Below are 27,569 nucleotides of genomic sequence, written 5' to 3' on the forward strand. Positions count from 1 at the left end.
TGGAAGCCCGTTGGAAGGTTAGATTGGTCTCTACACGGATATCCTAGACCCAGGGTCGATTTTCTAAAAATAACTTCTTCAACAAGTGGATCATCAGGACAAGCCAGAATTCATAAATATTCATAAATAAAGAATTTGTCGAAGTACGGTATCAATTGTATATATTCAAAAGTAGTTTGGTGACTTAGATATTTTTTGCTCTTTGAAAACAAAACTGTGGTTGCTGTAATCATACAAAAAAAAACATGAAAGTAAAGCGCTACAAATACAGATGAATGAACGAAGCTGAAAGACATAGAAGATGAAAAATGAATACGCATAGTTTAAGTTTTAACTTACATAATTGATTAATAACTAAATTAACTGTAATATTTGAACAATAATATATTACTTGCCCCATGTATGTATCACAAGGTCATCATTTATTTATTTGCGGCGGATATATAAATTGATATTTCTTCTAAAAAGACTGATGAATAGGTCACGAAAACAGAAGAACAAGTGCCGATAAAAGGATAAGATGTCATTCTAACAGAGTAGTCAAAATGTACTTGACATACTTGTTCTTTCTGAGTAGATTAGCATTAGCGTTGACTCAATGGTATGAACCATCCGCAAAAGAAGTCGTCATTTCACAACAACAACAACAACAACGACAACATTCATCAAATGAAGCTTTTTCTGCAAGGTCAACCATCGAATGCACCTTGAAATGTCAATTGACAGCAACAATACTTGAAATCGAAAGTGTTTTCGTAGAGAAAGATCAGAAATGTTTTTGTTTATCCCCTGGGGATAATGAGATCGAAGCAAGCACCGATGATGGTGTCGTAGCCCACTCAACGCCACACAAAGTAATTTACTTTTCTTTGAAAATATAGTGATCTGAATTATCTTTTCAACGGCATAATGTGCAAAAATTGGAGTAGTCGTTGAAAAATGACATACAAAGCAAACATTAGAGTGCACACTCACAGCGGTTTTTCCCAAGAGTTTGACGGAGCGATGTCTAAAATTGAATAGAATTTGCGAGGATCTAAATTTATTTTCCAGGGAGTTAAAAGTTATTTTAGACGTACAATCTTTCGCGAGGTCGGAATATCATGAAATTTACGACATTTACTTTCGCGAATTTGACGGAAAAAACTTTCTTGCGAGCACAAACTTTCGCGAATCAAAACAGACGAAAGAATGGCTTAGAGGGACAAATACTTGAATTGGATTGAAACTTCTGCTTTTTGACTTGACGCTTTGACAGGCTAAAAAGTACCATAAATCTTACATTTTATTACAGATTTTTTATTTTGTTAAAAATTATTCACGATTGTTAACCGGTTACTTTTTCGAAGCGGGCTACATGACTTTTTGCGCAATGCAATTGGTTCTTTTTGCATGACGACGGGCCTACATTGTCCAGAGTTGCCCGTCGTTAGGAAAATTCATTGTGACGTCACTTTTTCAAAGGAAAATGAACAATGCGTTGACATCATTTCTCTCATTTTTTATTTCTGACGTCAGAAATTATAACAATTTTTTATCTCTTTTCGCTTGATTTTTCCGCTTTATTTCCTTATTTTTCCTGGACAAAGCGCTAAAAATCAATCGAAGCTGAAGGAAACGGTTAACAAATACAATAATGACCGGTTTTTTCGGGCTGTACTGAAAATATTGCCCTCGGTCAAGTAACAACCTCGCAAGCTCGGTCGTTACTTGACCTCGGGCAATATTTCTCAGTACAGCCCTCACGAACCGGTCATTATTGTATTAGTATAACCTTTTGCGAATAGCCCTTTCAAGAATTTTCAAAGACATTACTTTCGCGAAACAGGCTAAAATTCGCGAAAGTCCCGAAAGTTTCTACTCGCGAAAGATTGTAAGCCTAAAGTATTCCAGAAAAACCAGGAGGTAAAAGAAAGATTTACTTTGTCCACCCTCACTTTATGGAACAGATAAAAATTTGTAAATTTTCATTTTTCCCAGGGGGTACCGGCGCATTTTCAAAGAACACTCTTGAGCAAAAGCTATCTGTTTCCCATAAAAAAGTGTCCAGCAGAATATAATGAGTAATCTTCTTTTCTTATAGCTTTGCCCAAAGAAATCATGCAAAGAAGTAAAAAAGGTTTGTCCGAAATGTGGGTCAGGGTTTTACACCATGGAATTTGATGAAGCAACAAAAGTTTACTGTGACATGACCACTGAACAAGGTAAGAGAAAGAACTCATTTCAATATAAGAATAACAGACAGATAGATACATGAACCCCCCAGAGATTTTCGTGGTGGCGTTTTTAATGTTCGTGATTTAAGATATTAAAATGCGTGATCGGAGGAATTAACGTGATCGTGATAGAAAGGAAATTTAGCTCGTGATTGCTTGATTTGAAAGGTGACTGGGGGGCCTCATATACAGCGAGGGGTAAATTACTCGAAAAAATCTCGTACACTTCTTAGAAAAATCACAAAAAAATCACGCAAAAAGCAAAATCAGAAAAAAGAAGCAAAACAAAAAAACAAAAATCACGAAAAAATCACAAAAAAAAAAAAAAAAATCACAAAAAAACAAAATCCAAAAAAAAAAAAATCACAAAAAATCACAAAATCAAAAATCAAAATGTCATCACAAAAAATCACAAAAAAATACAAAGAAAAATCAAAAATCAAAATCACAAAAAAAAAAAATCACAAAAAATCACAAAAAAAAATAAAAAATCACAGAAAAAATCAAAAAATCAAAAAAAAAAAAAAAAAAAAATCAAAAAATACAACAAAATCACAGAAAAATTAAAAAATCAAAAAACATCAAAAAAAATCAAAAGAAGTTCACAAAAAAAAAAAATCAATAAAAAATCAACAAAAATCAAAAAACAAAATCACAAAAAATCACAAAAAATAAAAAAAAGCACAAAAAAACAAAAAAATCAAAAAGAAATCAAAAAAAATCACAAGAAAAAAAAAAAATCAAAAAGGAAATCACAAAAAAATCACAAAAAAATCAAAAAATCACAAAAAAATCACAAAAAAATCAAAAAATCACAGAAAAAATCAAAAAATCACAAAAAAATCAAAAATCAAAAATCATTTCGTACGCTTTTTTCGAAGTGATTTACCCCTCGATATACAGTCAGGCATACAAACAACAAAACTGGAAATAAATAAAAAACTTACATAAAAAACATGAATGTATTTTGGAAGATACCATAAAAAAGGTGAAAGTAAAAAAAAGATCTGATCTGCCATCTGACTCCATTAAGATAGACAGATAGACAGACAGATAAACAGTGTGAGATTTTCTTTCAAAATGATAGATCAAACTAACAAAAATGAACACTAATTTGATAATAAATGGATAAAAAAAATTCAATCTTGTTATTTATTTTCATTCTGTAGGCGGATGGTTGATGGTTGGCAATGTGACAGTCACATCATCTCCTTTCTCTACTTCCAACCTTCAACTAAACACTCTTTCCGATCTCCATAATGTACAAGGTGGTGAATTCTTATTGAAGGTGGCGCTCCTCACAGACCTTCAGACGTACACAGGCTTCACTGAAGTTCGCGTCATGTGTTACAAGACTGGCCACAAAAGAAAAGTACATGCTATCGTTTACGGAGAGCAAGTCATGCAGATGATTGTTGGAGTGAGTTATTTCCATGGCTACTGCCAACAGATCCGTTTTTTAAGCGATGACACGTCTTCATTACGTCAGAATTACGGTTGTAGTGACCTCAGAGGTGGTTATTGGAATGAGAAGTCCTTGTACGAGAGAGTGATTTGGGTTTATAGCGGTCCCTTGGTGTGGTTGACGTCCGATGGTGCGCGCGCTGAGTGCGACGATATTTCGTACTTAGGCGGTTTCAGCAAATACGGTCAATTTCAATTTTATGTGCGTTGAACGAAACAGATCTTATCGGAGTTTTTGGCTTTTCTAAAAAAGCGATGCATTGCGGGATTGTTTCGGGAGTATTGCATTAGAAATCCCTCGACGCAAGAACAATAATCAAAACATTTTTAATGAAACTCTTCGAAACAATTTGACAGATTTAGACAATTTAGGAATTCTTTTAGGAAAGACCTCTGACAAGGTCGCAAAACTCGAGTAATGAACTTCCTCCCAAGAAATTCCACATTGTAATCTCACTCAAGGCCGAGGTAAACGATTCCAACATTTCATCCAACATAGAAATTGAAATGTTGGACGAATGTTGGATGAATTTTGGAAAGGTGTTGCATCTCCTTAAAATCGTTTCGTCGCAATGTCCAACATCATTTTCATCCAACATGGGTGTTCATGTGTCACTACTGCTGTTCAATGCGTACAAAAATTATAGTCTAACAATTGGACTCTTAATATGCAGAGAAAATTCTAGCGAAAAATCGACTCTTATGGTGCAATTTCTTGAAATTTATTTATATCTATTTCAAGGCAAGAAATGGTCAAATTTCCTAAAAATTTGCAACAAAAACTATGTTCTCATTTTTTACACACTTACAGTGCATTTTGGGAAGCCTGAAAAACGTACCTTTAAAGGGCCACACCTCTATGATAGATCGCTTAATTTCAGTGCCCCCCCCCCCTTGGTTTATTTTCCGAAAAAAAAACATTCGAGCTAGTAGCTTCTATACCATCTTTTTATATTTGTTACGAGATTTTTCGAATTTTTGATAAAAAAACATTCGATTCTATTTATAATGACGTCATTCGCTTTCAAATGTTGGATGTGAGCTGAGTAAACGAATCCAACATGATCCAACACGAAAAGAAGAAGTAAATGTTGGACAAAATGTTTGATGGCGATCAAACTCCCATCCAACACTTTTCTCCTTCTTCCAACATAATTTTTTCTTCCTTTCCGATTTTTACATTCGAGTAAACGATTCCAACATTCTGTCCAACAGAGAGAAAATGGCATGTTGGATGGAATGTTGGAATTGTTTACCTCGGCCTTTACCGAGACTTTATTAAATAATTTTAGGTTAGTATTGTTGTATTTGTTGATTGTTATTTGTTAAATAACGTAGAAATTAAAAAAAAAACACCAATTTTTCCAGTTTTCTGAACACTGCACCAATATTTAAAGCTATTTTAAATTGTAAATTGAATGTAGTTTTTCGGTATATAAGACAAAAATGGTATTAACTTTCAATGTCTGCTTCTTGTCTCGTATTTTCGTTTATTTTTTTTCTTCCGCAGAGACAGAGTTTGTTATCTAAAATAACTAAACTTTTAATGGATGCAGTATCTTTAAGTTAAGACAACTGAGTTTTGTTTTGTTTGAAGATTTTTTCAAAGAAGTCCCTTAGGCTGATAACTAACCCACCCTGTCGTTCGCCAAAATCAAAAATAAATGGTCACTAGCCAAAATAAGTTCTCCCCAAATTTTAAGAAGATGAAATATTTTTCTGCTCACCGGTCGTAATTCAATTGACCATAACTTTTGATACAGAAACTTTTGCTTTTCGTTGCAATGGTCTCTTCCAGAAAAAATCCGTTCATGGGGGTGGAGGATAATTATTTTTTTCATGAATTACCCCTGGACATTTTGATTTTTAACCCCCTGGACACGGGTTATGACCCTGGACAAACATCAAATCAACCCCGTGGACACAAAAAATTACCCCTGGACATTGGAATTTACCCCCTCTGAAAAAGGCTCGGCAACAAAGGTGTTATCTTGTTTCTTCTGTATTATTACTTTGATTTAAATATTTTGCATGAAAGAAAACTAAAAGTTTACTCACAATTGTCGATGGGCATGTTTTTATCTATTTCGACGAATGAACATGCTTTGCAACGCTGACTTCTTGAGAACTTTCAATTCACAATGTCTGTCGTGTTTATTTTATCATTTTTACTTTATTATCAGTTAACATCTGTAAATAGAAAATAAACAACTGTTAAAGCACTGTCAAACGTGCTAACCGCACTGGGCTCAACTTCAGTGTTTTTAAATCATTCGAAGGCCCAATTGTAAAATTGTAACCAATTTCAACTAAAAACTCAAAAATTTTCAAAAAATGAAAAAAACACCCCCAGATATTCACCCAAGGAGCAAGTGTGCTAAATTTCAACCAAACCTGACCATTGTTTAAGTCTCCAGCCTGCCCCAAAGTTTTCGGACAGACATACATACATACACACATACATTGTCAGATTCTAGCTCAACTGAAGTTGAGAAAAGATCCTTCATTTCAGTATCGGCAAAAAGCTAGTCTTTTACTTGCACGAAAAGCCCTGACACATCAAATCAAACTCTAACAGCCATCAATTTGTCATAAAGCCACTTTTTAGTACTCATCCACGCTAAAAAGATTATCAACAGCTTCAAAGTTTCAAGGCCGAACGGGAGAGAGATAAATTGACAAAAAGCTGTTTCAGTTTTGACAAAGTTCAAATAAAGCTCCTCTTTCTTTTTTTACATAAAAACACAAAAATATATACAAAAAGCAAAAAAGTAAAATAAAAACATCTTGAAAATGAAAAATACCCTACTCTAGTTATAAAAAGATACAAAAATGTAAGAAAATAAGTAAACGTGTGAAAGTATGGATGGGTTTTCTTTCGACTGCCAGTTGTTATCTAGGGAAGGGACACTTAATATGTTTAAAAGACATGGAGAAGGAATAAGGCAGGTGGGTTGGAATCTTATAGACGGGACGGGGGTTTACATAAGAATGTCTTGAATTTACAGACATAAGAATCAAAGCAAGATGTAAAAACATTAAAGAACATTTAGTAGCAGCAAGAGGGAGGCCTTTTTAAGTATCCAAAAGTACTAAGCCTGATTAGCTGACCTACTAATTATCTTCAAAAAAATATTAAACCCTAAAAACAGCCAAATAGTATAAAATGTTGAACAAATTTCAAGTCAGTGTCAGATTCATATCTCGATATACATTACCATAGCAAGTAAAATGCAACAATTTAAGTGAAGTTATTTTTTTTCTTCCAATTATTGGTTCCCCAAAAAACCCAAACCTCATTTTGTATTTTCAACAGGGTCTTGGTTTTAAAGAAATGTCAACGACCAATCGATACCAACCCAATGATGGAAGGGGGAGTACAGATAGAGCTCTTCTAGAATTCTCATTCTGCCCTTTCACCATTCTTCATCATCGTCATCTGCTGTGTTAGCCAATGACACAACTTTCCCTTGAGTTGGCACTCCGCCCATACCACCACCGCCTCCGTTTCGCGAGAACTTAGAACGTTGGTCGCGGAATTGTGACTGATCAGTTCCGTAACCTGTACCGACCGCCCGCAAAGCAAAATCCTCGAACCAATCTGGTACTTCTTGTTCGGCCTATAGAGTAAAGTATTAGGTTAAAATTAAAAACTGAGTTTAAGTATACCTTGAAAAATTCTAAACGAGGGACTTAATTTTCGTCTTTAAGTCTTCATGTTGTAGAAAAAGGTTGTCGATCTCAAATTAAAAGATATCAATGAGCAAAATTTTTACAAGCTATCAGATTTAATTTGAAATAAAAAACAGATCAGCAGATCTTCAAGCTACTAGAGGTAGGCCTCGGACAATTACAACAAAATAAGTTGGTGAGCAAGTACGAAAGAGCCAATTTTCATTAGCACTAAAAAAGGGGAAAACGAAGTCTATAAACAAAAGAGCTATAACAGGAGACTACAAACCTCAGACAGATATTTGACTAGTGGTCGTGCTAAGTTTCCATCACGATTTACGTCGAAGAAAGAAGTAGCCTTTCCTTTGTTTCCGATACGACCGGTTCGGCCGATACGATGGACGTACTCAGTTGGGTCGGATGGAAGGTCGTAATTGATCACATGTTTCACGTCTTTCACATCCAAACCTATCCAGATATCAGGGGAATTGTAGATGACGAGATTAAGACGGTACCTAACCCAATCGAATTGTAAAAAAACCTGACAAAATATAAATTTTGACAAAGTATAAAAAGATTTCAATAACATTTTCAGATTTCCCTAAAATATTATAACACAAACATACTAGTTTGAGTAAAGAAAACGATTCAAGTTACTAACTAAGTTTACAACTATATATTATATAATCAACGAACAGCAGTAAAATACGGTACGAACCTCTAGCGGCGACAGCAGTAGCGACCAAAACAGGAGCTTTTCCTCTCCTGAAGTCCTCTAGCGCCATCTCTCGTTCTTGTTGACTTCGATCACTGCAAAAAGGAGAGCAAACGAGGTCAGAACAAAACATTGCATAAGAGAAAAAATATCTTGTGCCAGAGAAAGAAAAGCTACTGAATTTTTAACTTTTCTATGTTTTTTTAGAAAAAAACTAAGAGCTTTATTGGTTTGTGAACGGTCATCAGCTATCTTGAACGGTTAAGAACTTGTGACGGAGCCTACTTACCCATTCAAACTTGTGGTTGGGTAGTTTCTCTGCGACAAGAAACTCGCCAAAAAGTCGGCATCTTTCTTCCGTTCGACGAATACCAAAGTACGATCACTTCCTGAAATCAAGAGATCCCGGTGATACCATTAAACACCTTATTAGAATATTAAGTAAGATCCTGTAAGATTGACGTCGAGTTTTTGTAAACATGATAAAAAGTCATGTTTATTGAATGGGCGTGTTTCCACACATCTTTAACATATATAGAAACATTACCTGAGTCTTGCAACAACTTTTCTAACGTGGAACGCTTTTCGGATCCTGCAACTTGCATGATAGTCTGTTGGATATCAGCACACGCACCGCCAACACGACCGACAGTTAAGAAAAGGTAGTCATTCATCAGGTTAGCTGCCATCTGTTGGATCTCTTTAGGGAATGTTGCACTGAACATGAGTGTTGAACGAAGACCTTTCGGAGGCATTTCTGATGTGTTGATAATGTTTTGTAAAGCTTGACCAAATCCCATGTCCAACATTCTGAAGCAAAGAATACATACATGAAAGCAAGAAAGCTGACCAGATTTGCTTCAAGCTTCACTATAAATTACCATTCTACTTAGCTAGATTAAATATTCATATTTTTCTCCAACCCTTTTCAATAACAAAACGAAAGTCAAAGTATAAAGAATTACCTGTCAGCTTCGTCCAAAATGAGATATTTTAAGTTTTTGAAGTTGATCTGTCAAAGAATGATGGAAAAATATGTTTAAATTTAATATCATTACTCAGTCTTGCAAGAGTAAAGTAAATGATGTCTAAAGTAAATATTGGATGGGTTTCTATTGGCCAGTTAAGAGAGCTTTTCTACATATTTACGGAAAATACTCACTTTTCCTCTTTGGATGAAATCTTCCAATCGACCTGGTGTGGCAACCAGAATATGACAACCACGTCTCAAAGCATCTGTTTGGTGATTTACCGAGACACCTCCATAAATCACTTGCGTTCTGACGGGACTGTCGTAAGCAAATTTGATCGACTCTCTGAAGATTTGTACAGCCAGTTCACGAGTGGGAACGATAACTAGTGCAAGAGGAAACACTGCACCTTCCAAAGACATTTGGTTGGTGACTCCATCGTTGAGCAAATTGGTGATCACTGGTAACAAAAATGAGGCCTAAAATGAGAGAAAAGATGGATAATTACTTTGGTCAACTTAACCCAATTAGCCCCAAGCCCCCCCCCTTGGTAGATCTACCACGCTGGTGTTCTTTTATGTATATCTTGGTGGAAATTTTTTGAAACGACTTGAAACTTTCTGACTTTTAATAAAATCTTATTAAGAGCACTTGTGCAAATTTTTAGGGTCGTAGGTCCTCTAGGTCAGGTTTTATGACTTTATTGTGAAACATGACATAAAACTAAGCTAAAATCGCGTAAAACTCAAAATTTTAAAATTGCGATAACTTCTGATATTTTGATCCAATCATATTCAAATTTTGACTTGTTATAGGTAAAAAATAAAAAAAAATTGAAAGATGACATCATCATTTATGACGTCATCAAATTTTAATTTTTTTACTCATTTTCAGCATTGATTTTAACAAAAAATCTTAATGAAAAATATGTAAAATACATAAATGTAGATTCTACCCCCCCCCCTCTGGGGCTACAAAAATCAAAAAAGGTTGGGGTTAATAGGGATAAAATATTGGTGAGGTATCGTTTTAACCATATGAAAACATTCTTAACGAGACTGGGGGACACCGGCCTGATAGGAAACACGTGTCTGGTATGAAACAGGAACACTTATGTAAAACTAAAACCTTTAATGAGTCTGATTAGCTTATACTTACAGTTTTTCCAGACCCAGTTTGAGCACAAGCCATCAGATCACGTCTGGACAAAACTGTTGGGAGCGCATACTTCTGAACTGGCGTTGGTTTACTGTATTTTGCACGAATCAAGTTCTTCAAACAAATCTACAAAGAAACAAGTGATACTTTTATGGACCTACCTGGTTATGCATTTTAAACACATATAATTGATATCTACGTGAGCATGACCATTAAACAATCATTCAGAACACAAATAGTGACGACCTATTAAAATTAGTCGTTTGTTTCTTATAAAAAAACGTTTAGAAACCAAAATTTCATGCTGTTGAAATATTCTTTCATATTCAAGACTTCGTGAGCAAAGAAACATCTATCTCGTCAAAAAATTGAGTAATTTGGCTAAGAACATTGATGTATGCTTATTAATAGTGATTCTTATAGATAAACATACGTTTTTGGAGCCAACAAAATTTTTTGGCAAAAATCTGCTTGAGTCATCTTTTACCTATGATGGTACCCTACTTTCATGCAAAAAATCAGTCCAAAAAACCCTATTTTTCAGCCATTTTTTTTGGCTGAAATTTAGCAAAAATTTTTTTTTCGAAAATCGGGTTCCGTCACATTTTGGCCATCACCATTTTGCACCTTTGTACCAAAAATCAAAAGATTCATATGATTCAATCCTGAGAAAAGTTGGTAACAAGCAATATGCTGAATGGACCTACCTTACCTGATGTTAAAAGTTAGATAGCAATGCGAAAAGAAAAATGAAAAAAATCAGTCAGAAAATATAGCGTTTAGCGAAAATACACAACACAATAAATTCATCATTGATTGTTGATGGGGGGAGAGGGAAGGGTTGTAGGGAAATAATAAATAGGAAGTTCTGGTCGCAAAAATCAGTTTTATTGACAATTGAATCATGCTTGATGGTGAGCATTGTTATGAATAATGTTTTTGTGTGAAAAGCATAGAAATATAAGTAAACTAAACGGTGATTTCCGGCATTTTCAACCGGAAAAATTTTTTTCTCAAAAATCGAACTCGGCCATGTTTTTAGCATTGCGAATACGCATATTTCTGCAAAAAAATCGGAAAAAACTAGAAATGAAAATTCGAGAAAATATCAAAAAACCGATTTTTCCGACATATTTCCGGCATTTTCGGCCGGAAAACTTTTTTTTTCGAAAATCGGGCTCCGTCACATTTTAGGTATTGTCATATTGCATCAGTGTGCAAAATTTCATAAAAACATATAAAGTACAGCTCGAGAAATTCAAGAAATACTGTCTTTCCGGCGAAAATAGGTTGTTCCGGCGACTTTTAAAATAGTTCCGGCTTCAAAAATCAATTTTATTGAAAATTGAAACATGCTTGATGGTGGGCATTGCTATTAATAATGTTTTTGAATGAAAAAAACAACCAATTATAAGGAAAAAGTCCAATGAAAATCTAGAAAAACGGCGATTTCCAGCATATTTCAGGCATTTTCCACCGGAAAAAAAATTTTCTCAAAAATCGGATTCGGCCATGTTTTGGGCATTGTTAATACGCATCTTTGAACAAAAAGTCAGAAAAAAACTTATGATAAAATCTCGAGAAAATGCCAAAAAACCAGTTTTTCCAGCATATTTCCGGCATTTTCAGCAGGAATTGAATTTTTTTCGAAAATCGGGCTCCGTCACAATTTAGGTATTGACATTTTGCATCAGTGTGCAAAATTTAATTAAAAAAATATAAAGTACAGCTCAAGAAATTCAAGAAATACGGTTTTTCCGGCGAAAATGGGCTGTTCCGGCGATTTTTAGAAAACCCGGCTTCAAAAATCAATTTTATTAAAAATTGAAACATGCTTGATGGTGGGCATTGCTATTAATAATGTTTTTGAATGAAAAAAACAACCAATTATATGGAAAAAATCCAATGGAAATCCAGAAAAACGGCGATTTCCGGCATTTTCGGCCGGAAAAATTTTTTTCTCAAGAATTGGACTAGGCCATGTTTTGGGCATTGTTAATACGCATCTTTGAGCAAAAAATCAGAAAAAACTAATGATGAAATCTCGAGAAAATGCCGAAAAACCAGTTTTTCCGGCATATTTCCGCCATTTTCGGCCGGAAAAATTTTTTTTCGAAAATCGGGCTCCGTCACATTTTGAGCATTGCCGTTTTGCATCATTGTTCAAAAAATCAGAAAAAACTAATGAGCCAATCTCGAGAAAAGCTGGTTGTAATACTCTTATTTCTAAAAAGTTCTTTAACTTTTTCTGATCGTACTTTTGCTGGCTAAAAGTTTTAAAATAAATGCTAGAATACCAAGCGAATGCATTTATGAAATCTGGTGTGAGAAAAACATCATCAGACGAGTAAAACCAAACAAAATGCTTTATAATTTTGAATTGGGAAAATCTTTCCAATATTTCTCCGAGAAGAGCTGAGATTGACATATATTAGACGTGATTAATCTTTTGGTGGCACGTGGTGGCACGGTGGATTTTTTGAGGTTGAAGTTTAAAAATTTCTGGTGTCAATATTCAATTTCTTATACATAGCATGTTTTTGCATCTTTCTCGAAATTTAAAACGTCATAACGACGTATAATTAGTAATTAACTAGATGAGTTTGAATCTCGGAGGAGAACTTAAAGTCTCATTTGGGAATTGGATAAGTGTATTTTGATGAGAAATGCAATTAAAAGGCTACGAAAAATCATTTAATGGTGGAAGGAGGGTGAACAATAATGTCATTACTGCGGACAAGGCTTGTACATGAGAAATTAGTTCGATGTTTTTCCAGTGTCTATAATAATTCCATGGTCCAATGAAGCAAAATACAAAATCAATCTTGGGAATATTTCTTGGAAAAGTTGTCTTACATGGTTGAGTTGGGCCTCAGCAAAGTTATTGACTGGTTTCGGCGCATTTGTTCCTGTAATTTCAACAGGAATGTTGAAATACTTTTCAAAATTTATGCCCTCATTTATACCCAGTTGAAAGATTTCATCTTCGGTTTCGGGAGGGGGAGGAGGGATGTAGTTGACGGGTGGAGGGCGGTTCATCATCATGTCATCTCCCATCATGCCACCTGTTTGGGAGCAGATTAAAATTATGCTTTAATGATTTAGGCCGATGAATTTTATCAAATAAAGTCGAGAATAAAAAATCGCTTATCCAGCCATACAAAGTGATTATTTTGGTTCCACAAGAAAGAGCTTCTGGCAAGTATTTGAAAATTGGTAAAAATAGAGATTGTCCAAAGTGCTATGCAAGTGTTAGATATTAGTGCATTTTGAAGTAGGGAAAGTTTGTTTGTTTCTTTGGTAGCTGATAGGTTTTCCTTACCATTCATGTCGAAATTTGCATCTAATTGAATACCACCGTCCATACCACCACCACCATTCCTAAAAAAATTGAAAAGACAAGATGTTACAATGCTTGTTCATAAAGCTTGTATGTCAACATCTGAAAGAATTGTCTTGAAAGAGAGGAGGGAAAAACAAGACTTACGATCTGTCGCCGAATCTAGGGATTCTACTCGTAGGTGCAATTGAACTGCTATTCCAGCTGCTATTTTGAAAACTTGAACCTCCACCGCTGCCACCGCTAGTTTGACCAACCATAACTTTCAGATTAGACCCTTTGAAATCTTGTCCATCGAACTGGTCAACAGCAGCTTGCACTTCACTATCGTTGGAAAACTCAATGAACCTGTTTTTAGAAAAAAAGCGTTAAATAAAACTAGTTGTGAGCTTTCTTTTTTCTTGCTGCCTTTTGATAAAGTACTATAAAAAACATCTAAGTTCTAAGATTTGAGAGAAATGAGCTTACCCCAGATGTGTATCTTTTCCTTCACGTAGAGGTAAAACCTTTGTATTCGTGACGTTTCCAGCAGGAGAGAAAAAATCTTTCAACTCATCCTAAAAATTGAAAAATAGTCAGGGTTTCTATTAAAACAGGGTTTCGATTGTTTTTTATCCTAAGCATCTAAGAAAGGTTATTACGGCAAGTATGCCATGAACATGTCTTTGTACATTATTGAAAAGCTTGATTTAAATCTTTTTAAAACTTATAACTGAGAAAGACTTAAAAGATACCTGAGAGGTCCCTTCTGGTATTCCAAACACTTTCGCTTGAGGACCTCTTTCTCTTCTTTGTGGAAAATCACCTCCACCACCTCCGTTCATCGCGTTGACATTTGCAAGAAGTTGTGCTCCTCTTCCCATAGGTCGAGATTGTGAAGAATCAGATTGTCTGAAGAAAAAATAACCATTTCTTGTTGACATTGTGCTTTCCTTCTTCCTTCATAGTGTCAGCCCTCTTGCTAGTTGGGGGTTACACCCTCCAAAAAGCCCAAAAAAGGTGGGGACTAAAGATGTTTCAAATATTTGGGGGAACAATGTACAATGCACAATGTACAAAATATTTTATATTAACCTTCAAGCAGCAGCACATTGGAACAAACTTTTACAAGTGTTGAGGGTCGAAACACTAGAGGTTACCAAAAATTTCATGAATCTTAACATATCAGATGCAAAAATACTATCAATATTGTAACAAACCATCACTGATGCCTTTAAAAAAAATTCATTTTTCTTTTCTATTTGCAAAAATTTCGCTATCTTGGCCTATTTTGAAAGTTTTCCAGTGTATTTATTTTAAGATTTTTGTGTTTTTGAAAAACTTGCAAAATTAAGTGCATGCGAAAATATACACTTAAGGTAAACCCAGGCTGAGGATATATGTCCTTATTAATAAAGAAAGAAAATTTTTGGCATAAATTACCTAGAGGGAAAAGAGCCACCAGAACCTTCAACTCTGAGACGTGAACCTTTGAAATCATAATCATGGTACATCTGAGCTGCTTTATCAACCTCTTCCTCTGATTGAAAATGGACAAAGCTAAAAGAAGATATTTAGAACTTTTTTATCAATGTTTGTATGTTCTTAAATTTCAACGGTTTTAAAGTATTTTTACTTTTGTTTTCAGCCTGAGGATGAACATAACTTCAAAATATATTGCAAAATGGAAAAAAAATAAAGGTTGTATACCTTTTAATGTTCAAAACCAAAAAAGCGAAACTGTTTCACTAATGGTTTGGGTTTGTTTACCTAAACAAAGAATCTATTGCATTGCTAATTCGATTTCTAAGATCTTACACTTCTCACGCTACCATTTTGAATTTAAAGGCCTGAAGTCACAGCAACAAATTTCAAAATAGTAGCCTAGCTGAAAAATTATTAAAGCTTAGGGCATATGCATGCGTGCGCTTGGTGAACCAGCGTAAAGGAGGTGTTGTGCTTGGTCAGAATAATGGTTTAGCAAAACAAAAAATCAAATGGTGCCGACTGTTGGCTAAACCCTTGGTTTAGCGAACGAAGAAAACACAGAAAAAAGACCGTTGGCTTTGATCGTCTGTTTAGGTAAACTTTTAGATGAATCAATGCGCTCGCTAAACCCTCTGTTTCACTTTTTTGTTTTTTTTGGCTAAATGGTATGCACCCAAAATAATACACATTGTTGTTACAAAGTCAATCTCAAAAAAAGATATAAAAATTAGTTGAAAATTTGTCGAAACAATCTATTTGAATTTAAATTCAAAACTGCTGAAGTAAAATAAAAATAATGTACTTGCAACTTCAAAAGAAATATTTACCCAAGGGTGACATCTTTTCCTTCCCTACAAGGCAAAATCTTGCAACCTGTACAGATTCCAACATTTCCAAACAAGGCAGTGATTTCGTCCTGATAAATAACAAGTGACACTTTTATGGACCTACCTGGTTATACATTTAACACATTTATGATTGATATCTACGTGACATGACCATTAAACAAACATTCAGAACACAAATAGTGACGATCTATTAAAATTAGTCGTTTGTTTCTTATAAAAAAACCTTTAGAAACCAAAATTTCATGCTCTTGAAATATTCTTTCATATTCAAGACTTTGCGAGCAAAAAAACATCTATCTCATCAAAAAATTGAGTAATTCGGCTAAGAAAATTGATGTATGCTTATTAATAGTGATTCTTATAAATAAAGATGCGTTTTTTTACAAAAGTCTGCTTGAGCCATCTTTTACCTACTTTCATGCAAAAAATCAGAAAAAAACAATGATCCAATATTTCACAAAGTCCAAAAAACCTGTTTTTTAGCCGTTTTTTGGCCGAAATTTGCCCAAAAATATATTTTTTCAAAAATCGGGCTCCGTCACATTCGAAAGTTTATTGTTATGCATCTTTGTGCAAAAATCATAATGAATGAAAGAGCCAATCTAGAGAAAAGCTAATACCTAAGAATATAACGTGCTTATAAAAATATCGAATTTGGCCAGTTTTTCTATAAGAACACGCCAAGCAACCAAAATTTCTAGTCTAAACACATATATTCTTCAAAAGTAAGCCCTCATGAGCAAAAAAAACATCTATCTCATAAAAAAAATTGAGTAATTTGACTAAGAACATTGATGTATGCTTATTAATAGTGATTCTTTTAGATAAAACATGCGTTTTTTGAGCCAACAAATTTTTTTTGCAAAAATCTGCTTGAGCCATCTTTTACCTATGATGGTACCCTACTTTCATGCAAAAAATCAGAAAAAATTAATGATCCAATTTTTCACAAAGTTAAAAAAACTCGTTTTTTAGCCGTTTTTTGGCCCAAATTTGCCCCCCAAATTTTTTTTTCGAAAATCGGGCTCAGTCACATTTTGGCCAACACCATTTTGCACTTTTGTACCAAAAATCAAAAGATTCTATGATTCAATCCTGAGAAAAGTTGGTAACAGACGAACGAACGAACGAACGAACGAACGAACGAACGAACGAACGAAACGAACAAACACAGGTTAATTTATAGGACCTCCACCGGGGTAGGTCCAAAAAAACATTAAAAGCTCATTTTGCAAAGTTCATTCAGCATTGTGAGTATTATTCAGCTAAGTTCAAGAAATCTTCTGTCATCACAAGTCCTCTACTTTGAATGTCTCACAAGTGCTCTACTTTAGACTATTTTTTATTGATTTACCATACCCTAAACCTGCACTTATTTTACATATAGTGACTTTTGGGAATTCTCTTTTTCACAAAAGAAGACAAAGAATATTTCAGAAATGAAAAGATAAACATTTCTTCCACATAAAGTTTATAATTGATATTTTATAATGTGATGAGGGGGGGGGTGTAGGTGCATTTGGCTCTCTCACCAACAGTATAGCAAAAAGAGTCAGAGTCACATTATTTGACAAGGAATAAACATTCAGTTACTAAAATACACAAATAATTAAACCCAACAGCCTTGATTGTCAACTAAAAAATGCCAATAACTAAGTGATGAATAAAAAGAGGAAGAAAAAAAGTTACCTCTGTTGTGCCATCAGGAATATTATACACTTTTGCTTGAGGTTTCATCCCACTGCTACTGCTCCTGCTAGATAAAGATGAGACAATATAAAAATTGACTATAAAGAAACTTCTTAATAGTTAAGAGCCAGTTTTTCAAGAATGAGGCAGTTTTGGGCAGGTCCAATAGTTTGAAACATTTTTCATTTTTGATATGTTTTTAAGTACAATGCAATGAACTGAGTAAAATCCCAAAATATTTTGGTCTGAAAACCCATAATGAAGGATTTATGTCAATTTGAAGTTTTTGACAATTTTGGGAACTGCACTTAAAAAGATTTGATATAGAACCATGCTTTCTCAAATCGAAATGAGGAATCGGTTTTTGGTGATTCTGAAACTGTGGCTAGTAAAGTAAATAATTTTCAAAAAAAATCAAAATTTTCAAAATGGTAGCTTGAGTTATGACGTCACAAAAACACTACAAATGATGAACTTTACTAACTTCTCAAGACAATTTTGCTGTCAACCCGTCTACCCTTTAAATACTCAAAGATGAGTCCAAAAGTATAGAATATTTCTAAACCTTGCCTTCTCTTTGAAAAATTTGAGCTTTTGGGCTCATTTAACTGCAAACTTTAAGGGCAAACAGTCTGATTAGCTAAATTGTTTTTAAAGGTTGGTAAAGTTCATCTTTGAAGATTTGAGAGCTTGAAAGCATATTTCAACAGACTTGATCTTTAAAGGGTAGATCAGGAGATAAAGATTTTGATGAAGGTTTGTGCTATCCCCAGAAAATTTCCAAAAACCAAGATTTCATTGCCTTAGAGGACTCATTTTCTGCTCAATTTTGAGGAACATTGTCAAAATTTCTAGAATTTATAGAGTTAAGAAGGACTTTGAGCTAGGCCTAGGCAACGACCTAATAAAATAGATAGACCAGTATCCTATTGAAATGATCCGCGTAAGGACCTAATAAAATAGATAGACCAGTATCCTATTGAAATGATCCGCGTAAGAATGATAAAAAATTTAATGATTTTTTGCATCATTAAAATGTCATTCCGCGTGCAAAAGCATTTTTTTAAGATTAGCTATTGGTTGATATTGATCACATGACCTAAATTCTGTGAATATGTTCTTAATTTCAAGTCAAACTTTTAGGCTTAAAAATTAGTAAACATTGTTAAAATTATAACATTTGTATTTGGATAGTGTTTGTGTTTTCTATCTTAAGAACGCACCATGAACGCACGTTTATTTTCTTAGTTAGAGTCTTTCAAAAATGTTTATGTTCTTAAAGAAAATGCGCTGAAAAGCGCAACAGTGTTGTCAAAAAATATTGAAAAATATCTTGTGAGAAAGATGATTAAAGATGCGATCTGATGTTAGCAAAAAAAATCGAAAATTATGTTTATGGTCAGTAGAAATTCGATATAATTGATTTTACACCATTTAGAGATGCTTGTAAAAATTCTAATTTCTTTGTAATATGACGGGGGAAAGACGGCAAGATGAAGAATACAAAAAAGAATACAAAAAAAGATTTCTAAGAGCCATTGTATGAAGTTCTTGGTCCATCTATTTTATTAAGTCGTTGGCCTAGGTTACATATCTTTTAATGTTAAAAACCAACAAACTCGAACCGTTTCACTAAACTGCAAATGGTTTGGGTGCATACACAACCTCAACCACCAAGCTTCATCTTTTCTTCAGTGAGGCATTTAAATTCAAAATGGTAGCAGAGAAGTGGAAAGATCTTAGAAATAGAACAGCAATGTAATAGCTTTTCTTTAGGTAATTGTTTGCCTTAAAGATGAAGCTTTGTGGTTGGAGGTTGTGTATGCATGCGCTTGACGAGCTAGCGTAAACAACAATCTTGGTCAAAAACAGTCAAAAAATTGAAAAAAAGCCTTTTTGACCAAAAAAAGGATCCTTGACAGTTTTTTTTCACCATGAGCCTGAACCTTTATGTCTTTAAAAACACATTGCTTACCTGGTTTGCAGAAAACACTTTTGCTCACGAATGGTTCAGTTTTCAAAGTTTTTAAAAACACTGAATGTCCTGTTGAAGGCGACTGTTAAGAAAAAGTCCCGACTGGTTAATTTTCCCGATTTTTATCTGATTGGTTCCGACAGGACACTGCTTCAAAATCGTCTTGAAAAACACCTTGAACACCAGAGAAAACACTGAATGGTTCAGAAACTTTCCGGTGTTTCAGGTAATGCATTTTGGCTTGGATTTTATTGAGAAATTTGAGAGTTGAGATTTATGGAAATCCCAGGAACACAGGAAATGCTGAAAACACACCACCTTGAGGAGGTCCCCCCCCCAGCGGTTTGCATGATGGCGTGAGTGGGACTTTTTTCTTGCGTGATTAGAGATTTTCTTTGGCGTGATGGCGTGACCAAGATTTTGGCGTGATGCGTGATAGGGCAAAAATTTGAGGCGTGATGCGTGATTTGGGCTATTTTTCACTATTTTTTGCGTGATGACAAATTTTAGCCATTTTCGTGATGCGTGACGGAGAAAATTTTTTTGCGTGATGGCATGATCAGGGGTGCCGCTGGGGGGCCTCCTCGAGAGGTAAGGTGTTTCTGGGAAATGATTTTTGCCAAAAACACCCCAAAAAAGCTTGAAAGGTTCAGAAAAAGTGTTTCAGACAAAGTGTTTTCAGTGTTTTCGGGACTTTTTTGACATGAAAGGTTCAGGCTCTAGTTTTGTGATTTTGATATGAAATATTCATCACAGCCCTTATATTACAACAGGAAGTGTTGTGATCTGGACCCCTTTGAAGTTTGCAAATGGGTCAAAATATCCCAAATTTTAGATCAATACTAAAAATTAATGGTGAAAAAATAAAGGAGGTCACAGAGGTTTCTCTTTTGATCCTGAAAGACTTGGCGGCCAGACAATTTTAGGATTTTTAAGAAAATTAGGCTAAAGTTAGTAATTTTTTAGACCTAATTGGCTTTTCAGGCCTCTAGAACACCCACTTCTCAAAATTATCCACAATAACCTCCAATTTTTGTCCCCACTGATAGAAATCAAATAAAACAATTCTCACTGCAAAATATTATGATTTCCTCCCATCCCCACTGAATTTTCTGACTTGAAAACAAAAGAATTGAAATCCCCCAGCCATAAAAAATATGGGAATATCAATCCCCATTGAGCCATAGTTTCAGAATCACCAAAAACCAATTCCTCATTTTGATTTGAGAAAGCATGGTTCTATATGAAATTTTTTTTAAAGTGCAATGGGGCCGTCCACATAGTACGTACAGACTAAGGGGGGGGGAGGGGGAGTCTTCTCAAAAGCGTATGCTTGCATACAGGGTGAGAGGAGGGGTCAAAGGAAAATGTATGTTTTCTAATCATTTTTTACAATTTTTATACGCATCAAGGAAAAGAAAACGTTTCTTAATCAACATCAAGTTTCATGTATGAAATAGAGGTCTGAACCAAACGATTTGAATTTGTAATTTCCTTCCAGTCAACCGAAGAGAGGGGGGGGGTGAATGAAAAAGTACGTACTTACTAGGGGGGGTAAAGCCATTTGCGTACAATTGCGTACATGGGGGAGAAGGTACTCGAATTTCGACATTTTAGTGCGTACATACTATGTGGACGGCCCTAATGCCCCAAAAAGTCAACAACTTCAAATTGGCAGAAATCTGCCATTATGGATTTTCAGGCCAAATTATTTTGGGATTTACTCAGTTCATTGTAATCAAAAACACATCCAAAAATGAAAAAAAATCTAAGTTTCAAACTATTGGACCTGTCCTGCTCTTAAAAAAACTGGCTCTTAAATCTGAAAAGGGTCTAAAAATACCCAAAATCACCAACAAATTTTTTACCAATAAGGTATGCAACTGAACAGGAATCCCTTAAGCATTTTGTGAAGTGCATAAAAAACCAGGGGGGGGGGTCGGTAGTAAAATCTCAGACATAATGACGTTTACTACGGCGGTGGTGTGACGAAAAATCGAAAAAAAAATTACTACAGGGTAGTTAAATACTAAAATGGGTGGTATCTATATGTTAAATGTTGAAAAAATTTACTACCTGGGTAGTTAAAACTGGTAAAATTAGCAAATTTTAGCTATTTTTTGTAATTCTTTTAATTTTTCGGATGACTTTTCTGAAAAAATCTTAAAATTTTTATAATTTGAAAAAAATTTCTGTTGGAAAGTTGTTTGCTGCAAACAAAAAATTCTCGAAATTTTTGTCAATATAAAAAAGACTTTAATTCTAAGGGCGAAACATTAATTTTTGCACTACGTGAAAAATGTGTCACAGAAATAATAATCTTTTAGCTTTTTTTGCAAAAGCAACCAAAAAATAGGTGGTCTCCATGACAAATTGTCCAAAAAACTTTTACTACCAGGGTAGTAAAATACCTCTTCCAAGAGTCTGGGTGGTGGTATGTAAAAATTCGTAAAAATCCTTTTACTACTCATATATGTCTGAGATTTTACTACCGACCCCCCCTGCAAAAACAAATAATAAGTTGCCATTGCATTCAAAAGTATCATACAAAAACCTTTGACTGGATGAGCCATTCATAAAATTATTTGATAAAGGTGCACTTGAGCCACTGATCCCGTTTGATGGGGTGTTTGCCGACATAACTCTCAGCTTAGATCCATTGAATTCGTAATCATTGTAGAGTGAAACAGCTTTATCAACTTCTGCTTGTGAATTGTAGTGAACAAACCTGATAGAAAATCAATTGATTTTATTTTATTTTTTCAGTAGAACTCTTAAAGGGACATAACAGTACTTGCGAAATGTGTAAACAAACTGTATGCAGCGGATACAAAATCAAAACAAATGTAACATGTCAAAATCTGTCAAAATCAAAAATCAAACCAAATATGGCTAGTTTTGATCGTTCAATTGTTTTATAAGTTTGTTTTGGACACGTGATTTTAATTGTTCTCTTTAATGAAACGTGGTTCGTGCAATATTTACATTTTACTATTTTAATGTTCCTTTAAATAAGGTCAATGACTTTAAAATGATAGACAAACAGCATGCTTCAAACTGAACATGTCACTGAATGTCAATGTTGTATTCAAACCATACTCATTTTATTTCTGATTATCATATTGATCGATGGTACATTCCGGAGGTGATTTCCAAAATTGTAAGAGTTTTTGTTACATTCAATTTAAGGAAGAAAAATTATTCAATTTATGGTTTCAAGTTTTATCAAGTGCCCCAAACAATTCAAAAAGGTTCCCTTAATAAGAATTTTTTTGGAAATCTGGGAGAGAAGTGCTAGAACTCATTATCAAAAACCTCATATTCATTCTTACCCCAAAGTTGTATTTCTTCCCTCTCTGCAAGGTAAAATATTCATTCTGGTTACATTTCCTGCTTCTGAAAACAATGATTGAAGTTGTCCCTAAAACACAATAATATGTTTAATATAACTAAAAACAGAAATGTATCAAAGCCTTGAATGGTAAACGAAATGACACTGAAAACAAGCAACATGCTGAATGGACCTACCTGATGATGAAACTTAGATAGCAATAAGGAGAAAAACAATCATTAAGAAAATATAGCGCTTAGCGAAAATGCATTAAATGTCATCATTGATTGTTGATGGGGGGAGGGGTTTAGGGAAAAAAGAAATAGAAAGTTCCGGTTGCAAAATTGCAAAAGTTTTATTGACAATTGAATCATGCTTGATGGTGGCATTGTTATCAATAATTCTTTTAAGTGAAAAAACAAAGAAATATAATCTGCAAATCAAATCTGCAAAAACGACGATTTCCGGCATTTTCGGCCGGAAAAATCTTTTTCTCAAAAATCGGACTCGGCAATGATTTGGGCATTGTTAATACGCATCTTTGAGCAAAAAATCAGAAAAAACTAATGATAAAATCTCAAGAAAATGCCAAATAAACAGTTTTTCCGGAATATTTCCGGTATTTTCGGACGGAAAAAAAATTTTCTCAAAAATTGGACTCGGCCATGTTTTGGGCATTGTTAATACGCATCTTTGAGCTGGTAACAGACGGACGGACGAACGAACAAACGAACGGACGGACATCGGTTAATTTATAGGACCTCTACCCCACCGGGGTAGGTCCAAAAAAGAAATTTTACATACCACCCCCATACAGAGTTCAGCAGAGTTTTGTAAAACTCATTATTATGTAAAATTATGTTTTTCTTCAATGACCAACCTGCTCTTACGAATTATATTTCACTTTAAAATTTTTAAGAATGTTTTCTTTAATAAAAGGACTAGTGAAAACAATCTAGGCATTGCTATTTTGTACTTTTTTCAAAGATAAGTTATGCAGTTCTGGCAATTGGCTGTGGCATATGACATGTAGCAAACACCACAGAAAATAATGTTATTCTTTGTCTGCCAAGGTAAAATTTTTGACAAATATTAATATAATGTCTAATATATCTAAAATATCTCTAGATTCACATGACATTGACAAAGTTATTAAAAAGCTTTTGAATAGTAAAAAAATTCAATTAACAAAAATTATTGCATCAAAATTCTGTTCTGCTTTGCCAAGATAAAACAATGACTGAATTGTCAGGACTGTTTAGTGGGTGCAAACAGGTGCAATATACACAACAATATGACAGAAACAAACCTCGTCAGATCCATCAGGAATTCCAAGAACTTTGACTTGAGGACGGTCACCACCGCTAATAGGAAAAACCAAATCTAGAAATTACTTATCAAATAGGGAGTCTTTTTCCTGACTCAGAATTTTTTCTATTAGAAAACTGATTTTCAAAATCATCCTCAACATCACCTAGCAGGGATTTTTTCAAGCACTTTGAGCTACTACCGTTTTTGATATTTAGATTGAGTTTCAGATGTGTGACAACATGTGAACGAAGCGAGCCCGATTTTGAGTTGGGGGTCTTGGGGAGCTCTAAGACCCCTAACCCCTTAATAAATGTTTTCCTACTGAATAATTCTATCTATTCATACTAAAGGCATCTCTTTCAGCATGATTGAAATATCCAGCTTAATAAAGTTTACAGACGTCATACTTACTGACCCTGTCAATATTTTTATCAAATAGTCCCTAGTGTACAGAGATGCCTTTAGATGGCATTAAAAGATGCAATTTGAAAGGAATCAGAATGGTATCTGATAACAATATGAGAAAGGCACGGGAAAGGCATCCGTAAGCCACTTTTGTCAAGAAAATGACTGGTCATTTTCTTTTAGTATTTTGAGGACTTAAACGTTCTCTTCGGTGGAGAAAGCAGACAAACTCAATAACCCAGTTGAGTTTCATAACTCAATCTTGGATTGAGTATTTTTGCCGGTATACGGTAGTAAAAAAGTGCTTAGAAAAATCCCTGCCTAGATAAAGTTGATGTGCATATGACAAGTCAAGCTTCTTCAAACCAAGTAAAAAATTACCTTGAATTACCACCAGGCCTGCTATTGTTGCCACCACTTGCAGGGAAAAGACGTAGGGAACTGCCATTAAACATTGCATTGTTTTTACTATTGACACAATTTTGTACATCTTGTTCTTTTTCAAAGTCAACAAATCTAAGAGAAAAAATTCAAATGGTAATACCAAGCCATAAAGACAGGATACACTGAGGCTGGGCTTAAAAAATTGTTGGTTTGCCGTCACCGGACCCTAGATTTTGGAGGTGGGTCGGTCGGTCGGATTTTTTTTTTATTTTGGCGATTTATGAAATTTTCGTCCATGGAAGGGTTAACAGTTTGTTTACATTTAGGTAATTTTGAATAAAAAACAGAAGTGCTAGCAGGGAATTTACGATTCTTATGCTTGAGACATACAAGATACGAGTTTTGATTTTTTATTGTTTGAAGTTTTTGAAGGAAAAAAAATGTTCTTTAAAATGGCAATAAAATTTTTTGGGCCGGCAGGTTTCGAGGTAGGGTCGGTTGGGTGACGGCAAACCAACAATCTTTTAAGTCCAGCCTGATATAAAATGTGATTTCCCACCCCTTCTATTCAATGGATAAACATTCTTAATCAAAATTTCTTTTAGTAAAAAATTTTGATTAGAGCAAAGATTCATACATTTTTGCAACAAGTTTTACTTAAGATTTTATCGAAGTACTTGTATTGGTGTCCTTAGACATTATAATCAATAGTTTTCATTGGATATTAGATTTATTAACCCTTGGTGATATATATCGAACTCAGCTTTGAGTCTTTGAACATTACAACACCTTTTGCCTATTGAATAATTGGCTTACTATTTGGAGTTTTGTTATTGTAAACAGAAACCAAAAATATGTCTTACCCCAGTGCAGTTGTCCTCCCCTCTTGCAACGGTAAAATCTTTGCTCCTACTGCTTTGGCAACATCACTGAAAAAGTCTTTCAATGTTTCCTAAAAAGTGAAAATACTACAGTATATTTTTTTTGAAGCAGGGTGTAAACATAAAATTGGGATTTGACATTTAGAATATTAGTCCCTTTTTATGTTTCATCTTTATTTTATTTAGTATTTTTAACACTTGCTCTCCTTGAGGTCAGATCTCTGATCTTCACCATATATATATACTCAAGAAATCTTACCACATCAGTTCCTTCAGGAATACCCAAGACTTTGAGTTGTGCTTTTCTTGAGTCATCTCTGTTATTGTCACTTGAAGAACTTGTGTAGGTTGATTGTGTTGGTTGTGCAACTGGTTGAGGTGCAGGTGGCGTGTAAGATGCCATGGAGCCAGATTTCATTGCAGCAAACATTTTGACTTTTGTTTATTGATAGACTTGGAAAATATTGTAAGATACTTGAGTGTTTCAAAAAGAAGTGAACAAGTTTAAATTAAGATTGTGAGAAAACTTAAAATGTTATAAATTTAAATTTTTCACCATCAAAAAGAGGAAAGGTTAACTGAAATCATACTTTAATTTGCTTATGTTCAATAGTTATGAAAAAGTTTTTGACAAAGCGTCATTTTCGAGAAAAAAGTGTGGATTAATTATTTTCTTCATCTCTTTTGTACAAAAAAGGGCATTTCAGATTTGTGTTTAGTGTTTTGTAAGCTTGCATTTGATCCCTATATTTCCTCCTCTTTTTGAAAGACAACATTTTCTTTTGAAACTTTTTAATGTGTAAGCAAATATCAAGTATGATAGCCCTAATTTTAAGTTAGTCTTTCTTCCTTAGAATGGTGAAAAGTCTGGAATTTATAACATTTCTAGTTTTCTCACAACCTCACTTCAAGCTTGTACACTTTTGTTCACAACATCCGGTACTTTTAGATAACAAGATGTCTAATAAACATTAATGAAAAAATTGTATTAAAACCCCCTTAATTTTAATTTACTGTTGTGGCAAAGCAAGTACATGTACATTTGCTAACACAAAAATGCCTAAAACTTTTGATTTACGCAAGTTGGAAGTCAGCCTTTCAAAAGATAGGGATGTACCACCAGTTGCAACTTAGGGGTGCCTCACAGAAAATGCACCATTTGATAGCACACATTCTAAGGCAGTTGAGGCACACATTTCTAGGCAGCTCAACGTTGTTTTGTGATACATACTGAATTTGAATGATCTTTAAATGTGACAAACTTCAAAGTACAGATTTTTGTCCTGCTTTCGTAATATTTTAGCTTCAAGTGCTTGCATGTAGTCTCCTGTAGATTTTACATGAAGTACAACAGCTACACTGACCTAAGAAGGACCTTCAAATTTGGTACCAGCGCCCATACCACTCGGCCATCATCACATGGCCAGAATCCACTAGTCAAAAGAAATCGTACAAAACTGACATCCCTTTGTTAAAAATCAGTCTAACTACTTAACAGATCAGATAGTTGCTATGATTGAATTAGACAAGGTATGTCAGCATTACTCGAAGTTATGGTACAAAAATTTCATAAATTGTCATTATGACCGACTGACCCACCTCCAAAATCTAAGGTTGGGTGACGACTAAGCAACATTTTTTTTCAACATCCAGCCTAAGGTAGAGGAAGACCTACTGAAAGGGGGAAATTTGGGAATACTTACTTGGAATACTTGGAAGTAGTTTGACGCTCTGTGGCATCC

General features: G+C 34.4%; 2 protein-coding genes across 3 annotated transcripts; one reads left to right on the top strand and one right to left on the bottom strand.

Annotated features, from left to right (window-relative positions):
* Positions 1 to 281: 281 nt before the first annotated feature.
* Positions 282 to 4,406, top strand: LOC136817346 (uncharacterized). The gene is made up of 3 exons (XM_067073689.1): positions 282 to 854; positions 2,084 to 2,204; positions 3,386 to 4,406. Exons 1-3 carry the CDS (start codon positions 546 to 548, stop codon positions 3,889 to 3,891), a joined length of 936 nt encoding a protein of 311 aa, XP_066929790.1. The 5' UTR covers positions 282 to 545; the 3' UTR covers positions 3,892 to 4,406.
* A 1,963-nt stretch (positions 4,407 to 6,369) lies between these two features.
* Positions 6,370 to 26,315, bottom strand: LOC136817324 (uncharacterized). Of its 2 annotated transcripts, none has more exons than XM_067073669.1 (22): positions 26,087 to 26,315; positions 25,810 to 25,898; positions 24,944 to 25,078; positions 24,156 to 24,210; positions 22,848 to 22,936; positions 22,070 to 22,243; positions 17,541 to 17,604; positions 15,831 to 15,919; positions 14,959 to 15,075; positions 14,271 to 14,427; positions 14,005 to 14,093; positions 13,684 to 13,884; positions 13,519 to 13,577; positions 13,053 to 13,261; positions 10,197 to 10,322; positions 9,230 to 9,517; positions 9,033 to 9,079; positions 8,615 to 8,877; positions 8,357 to 8,456; positions 8,071 to 8,162; positions 7,642 to 7,820; positions 6,370 to 7,300 (listed from the first exon to the last, which is right to left on the bottom strand). In XM_067073669.1, exons 1-22 carry the CDS (start codon positions 26,255 to 26,257, stop codon positions 7,097 to 7,099), a joined length of 2,997 nt encoding a protein of 998 aa, XP_066929770.1. In that variant the 5' UTR covers positions 26,258 to 26,315; the 3' UTR covers positions 6,370 to 7,096. The 2 variants fall into 2 exon arrangements, with proteins under 2 accessions (XP_066929770.1, XP_066929769.1); XM_067073668.1 differs by having other exon boundaries at positions 17,541 to 17,607.
* Between the last annotated feature and the right edge of the window lie 1,254 nt (positions 26,316 to 27,569).

The sequence above is a fragment of the Clytia hemisphaerica genome, unplaced genomic scaffold (assembly GCF_902728285.1).
Source record: "Clytia hemisphaerica strain Z4C2 unplaced genomic scaffold, Clytia hemisphaerica genome assembly, whole genome shotgun sequence".
NCBI lineage: Eukaryota > Metazoa > Cnidaria > Hydrozoa > Leptothecata > Clytiidae > Clytia > Clytia hemisphaerica.

Bases quoted from the DNA above. Each gene is read 5' to 3' on its own strand.
- LOC136817346 (XM_067073689.1), top strand. From the start codon at position 546: ATGTACTTGACATACTTGTTCTTTCTGAGTAGATTAGCATTAGCGTTG. The intron at 855-2,083 runs GTAATTTACTTT...CTTTTCTTATAG, and splicing joins CCCACTCAACGCCACACAAA to CTTTGCCCAAAGAAATCATG. The intron at 2,205-3,385 runs GTAAGAGAAAGA...TTCATTCTGTAG, and splicing joins TGACATGACCACTGAACAAG to GCGGATGGTTGATGGTTGGC.
- LOC136817324 (XM_067073668.1), bottom strand. From the start codon at position 26,257: ATGTTTGCTGCAATGAAATCTGGCTCCATGGCATCTTACACGCCACCT. The intron at 17,608-22,069 runs GTTTTTGTATGA...ATCTTTATCTAG, and splicing joins AATGGCTCATCCAGTCAAAG to CAGGAGCAGTAGCAGTGGGA. The intron at 14,428-14,958 runs GTAATTTATGCC...TTTTTTCTTCAG, and splicing joins GGTGGCTCTTTTCCCTCTAG to ACAATCTGATTCTTCACAAT.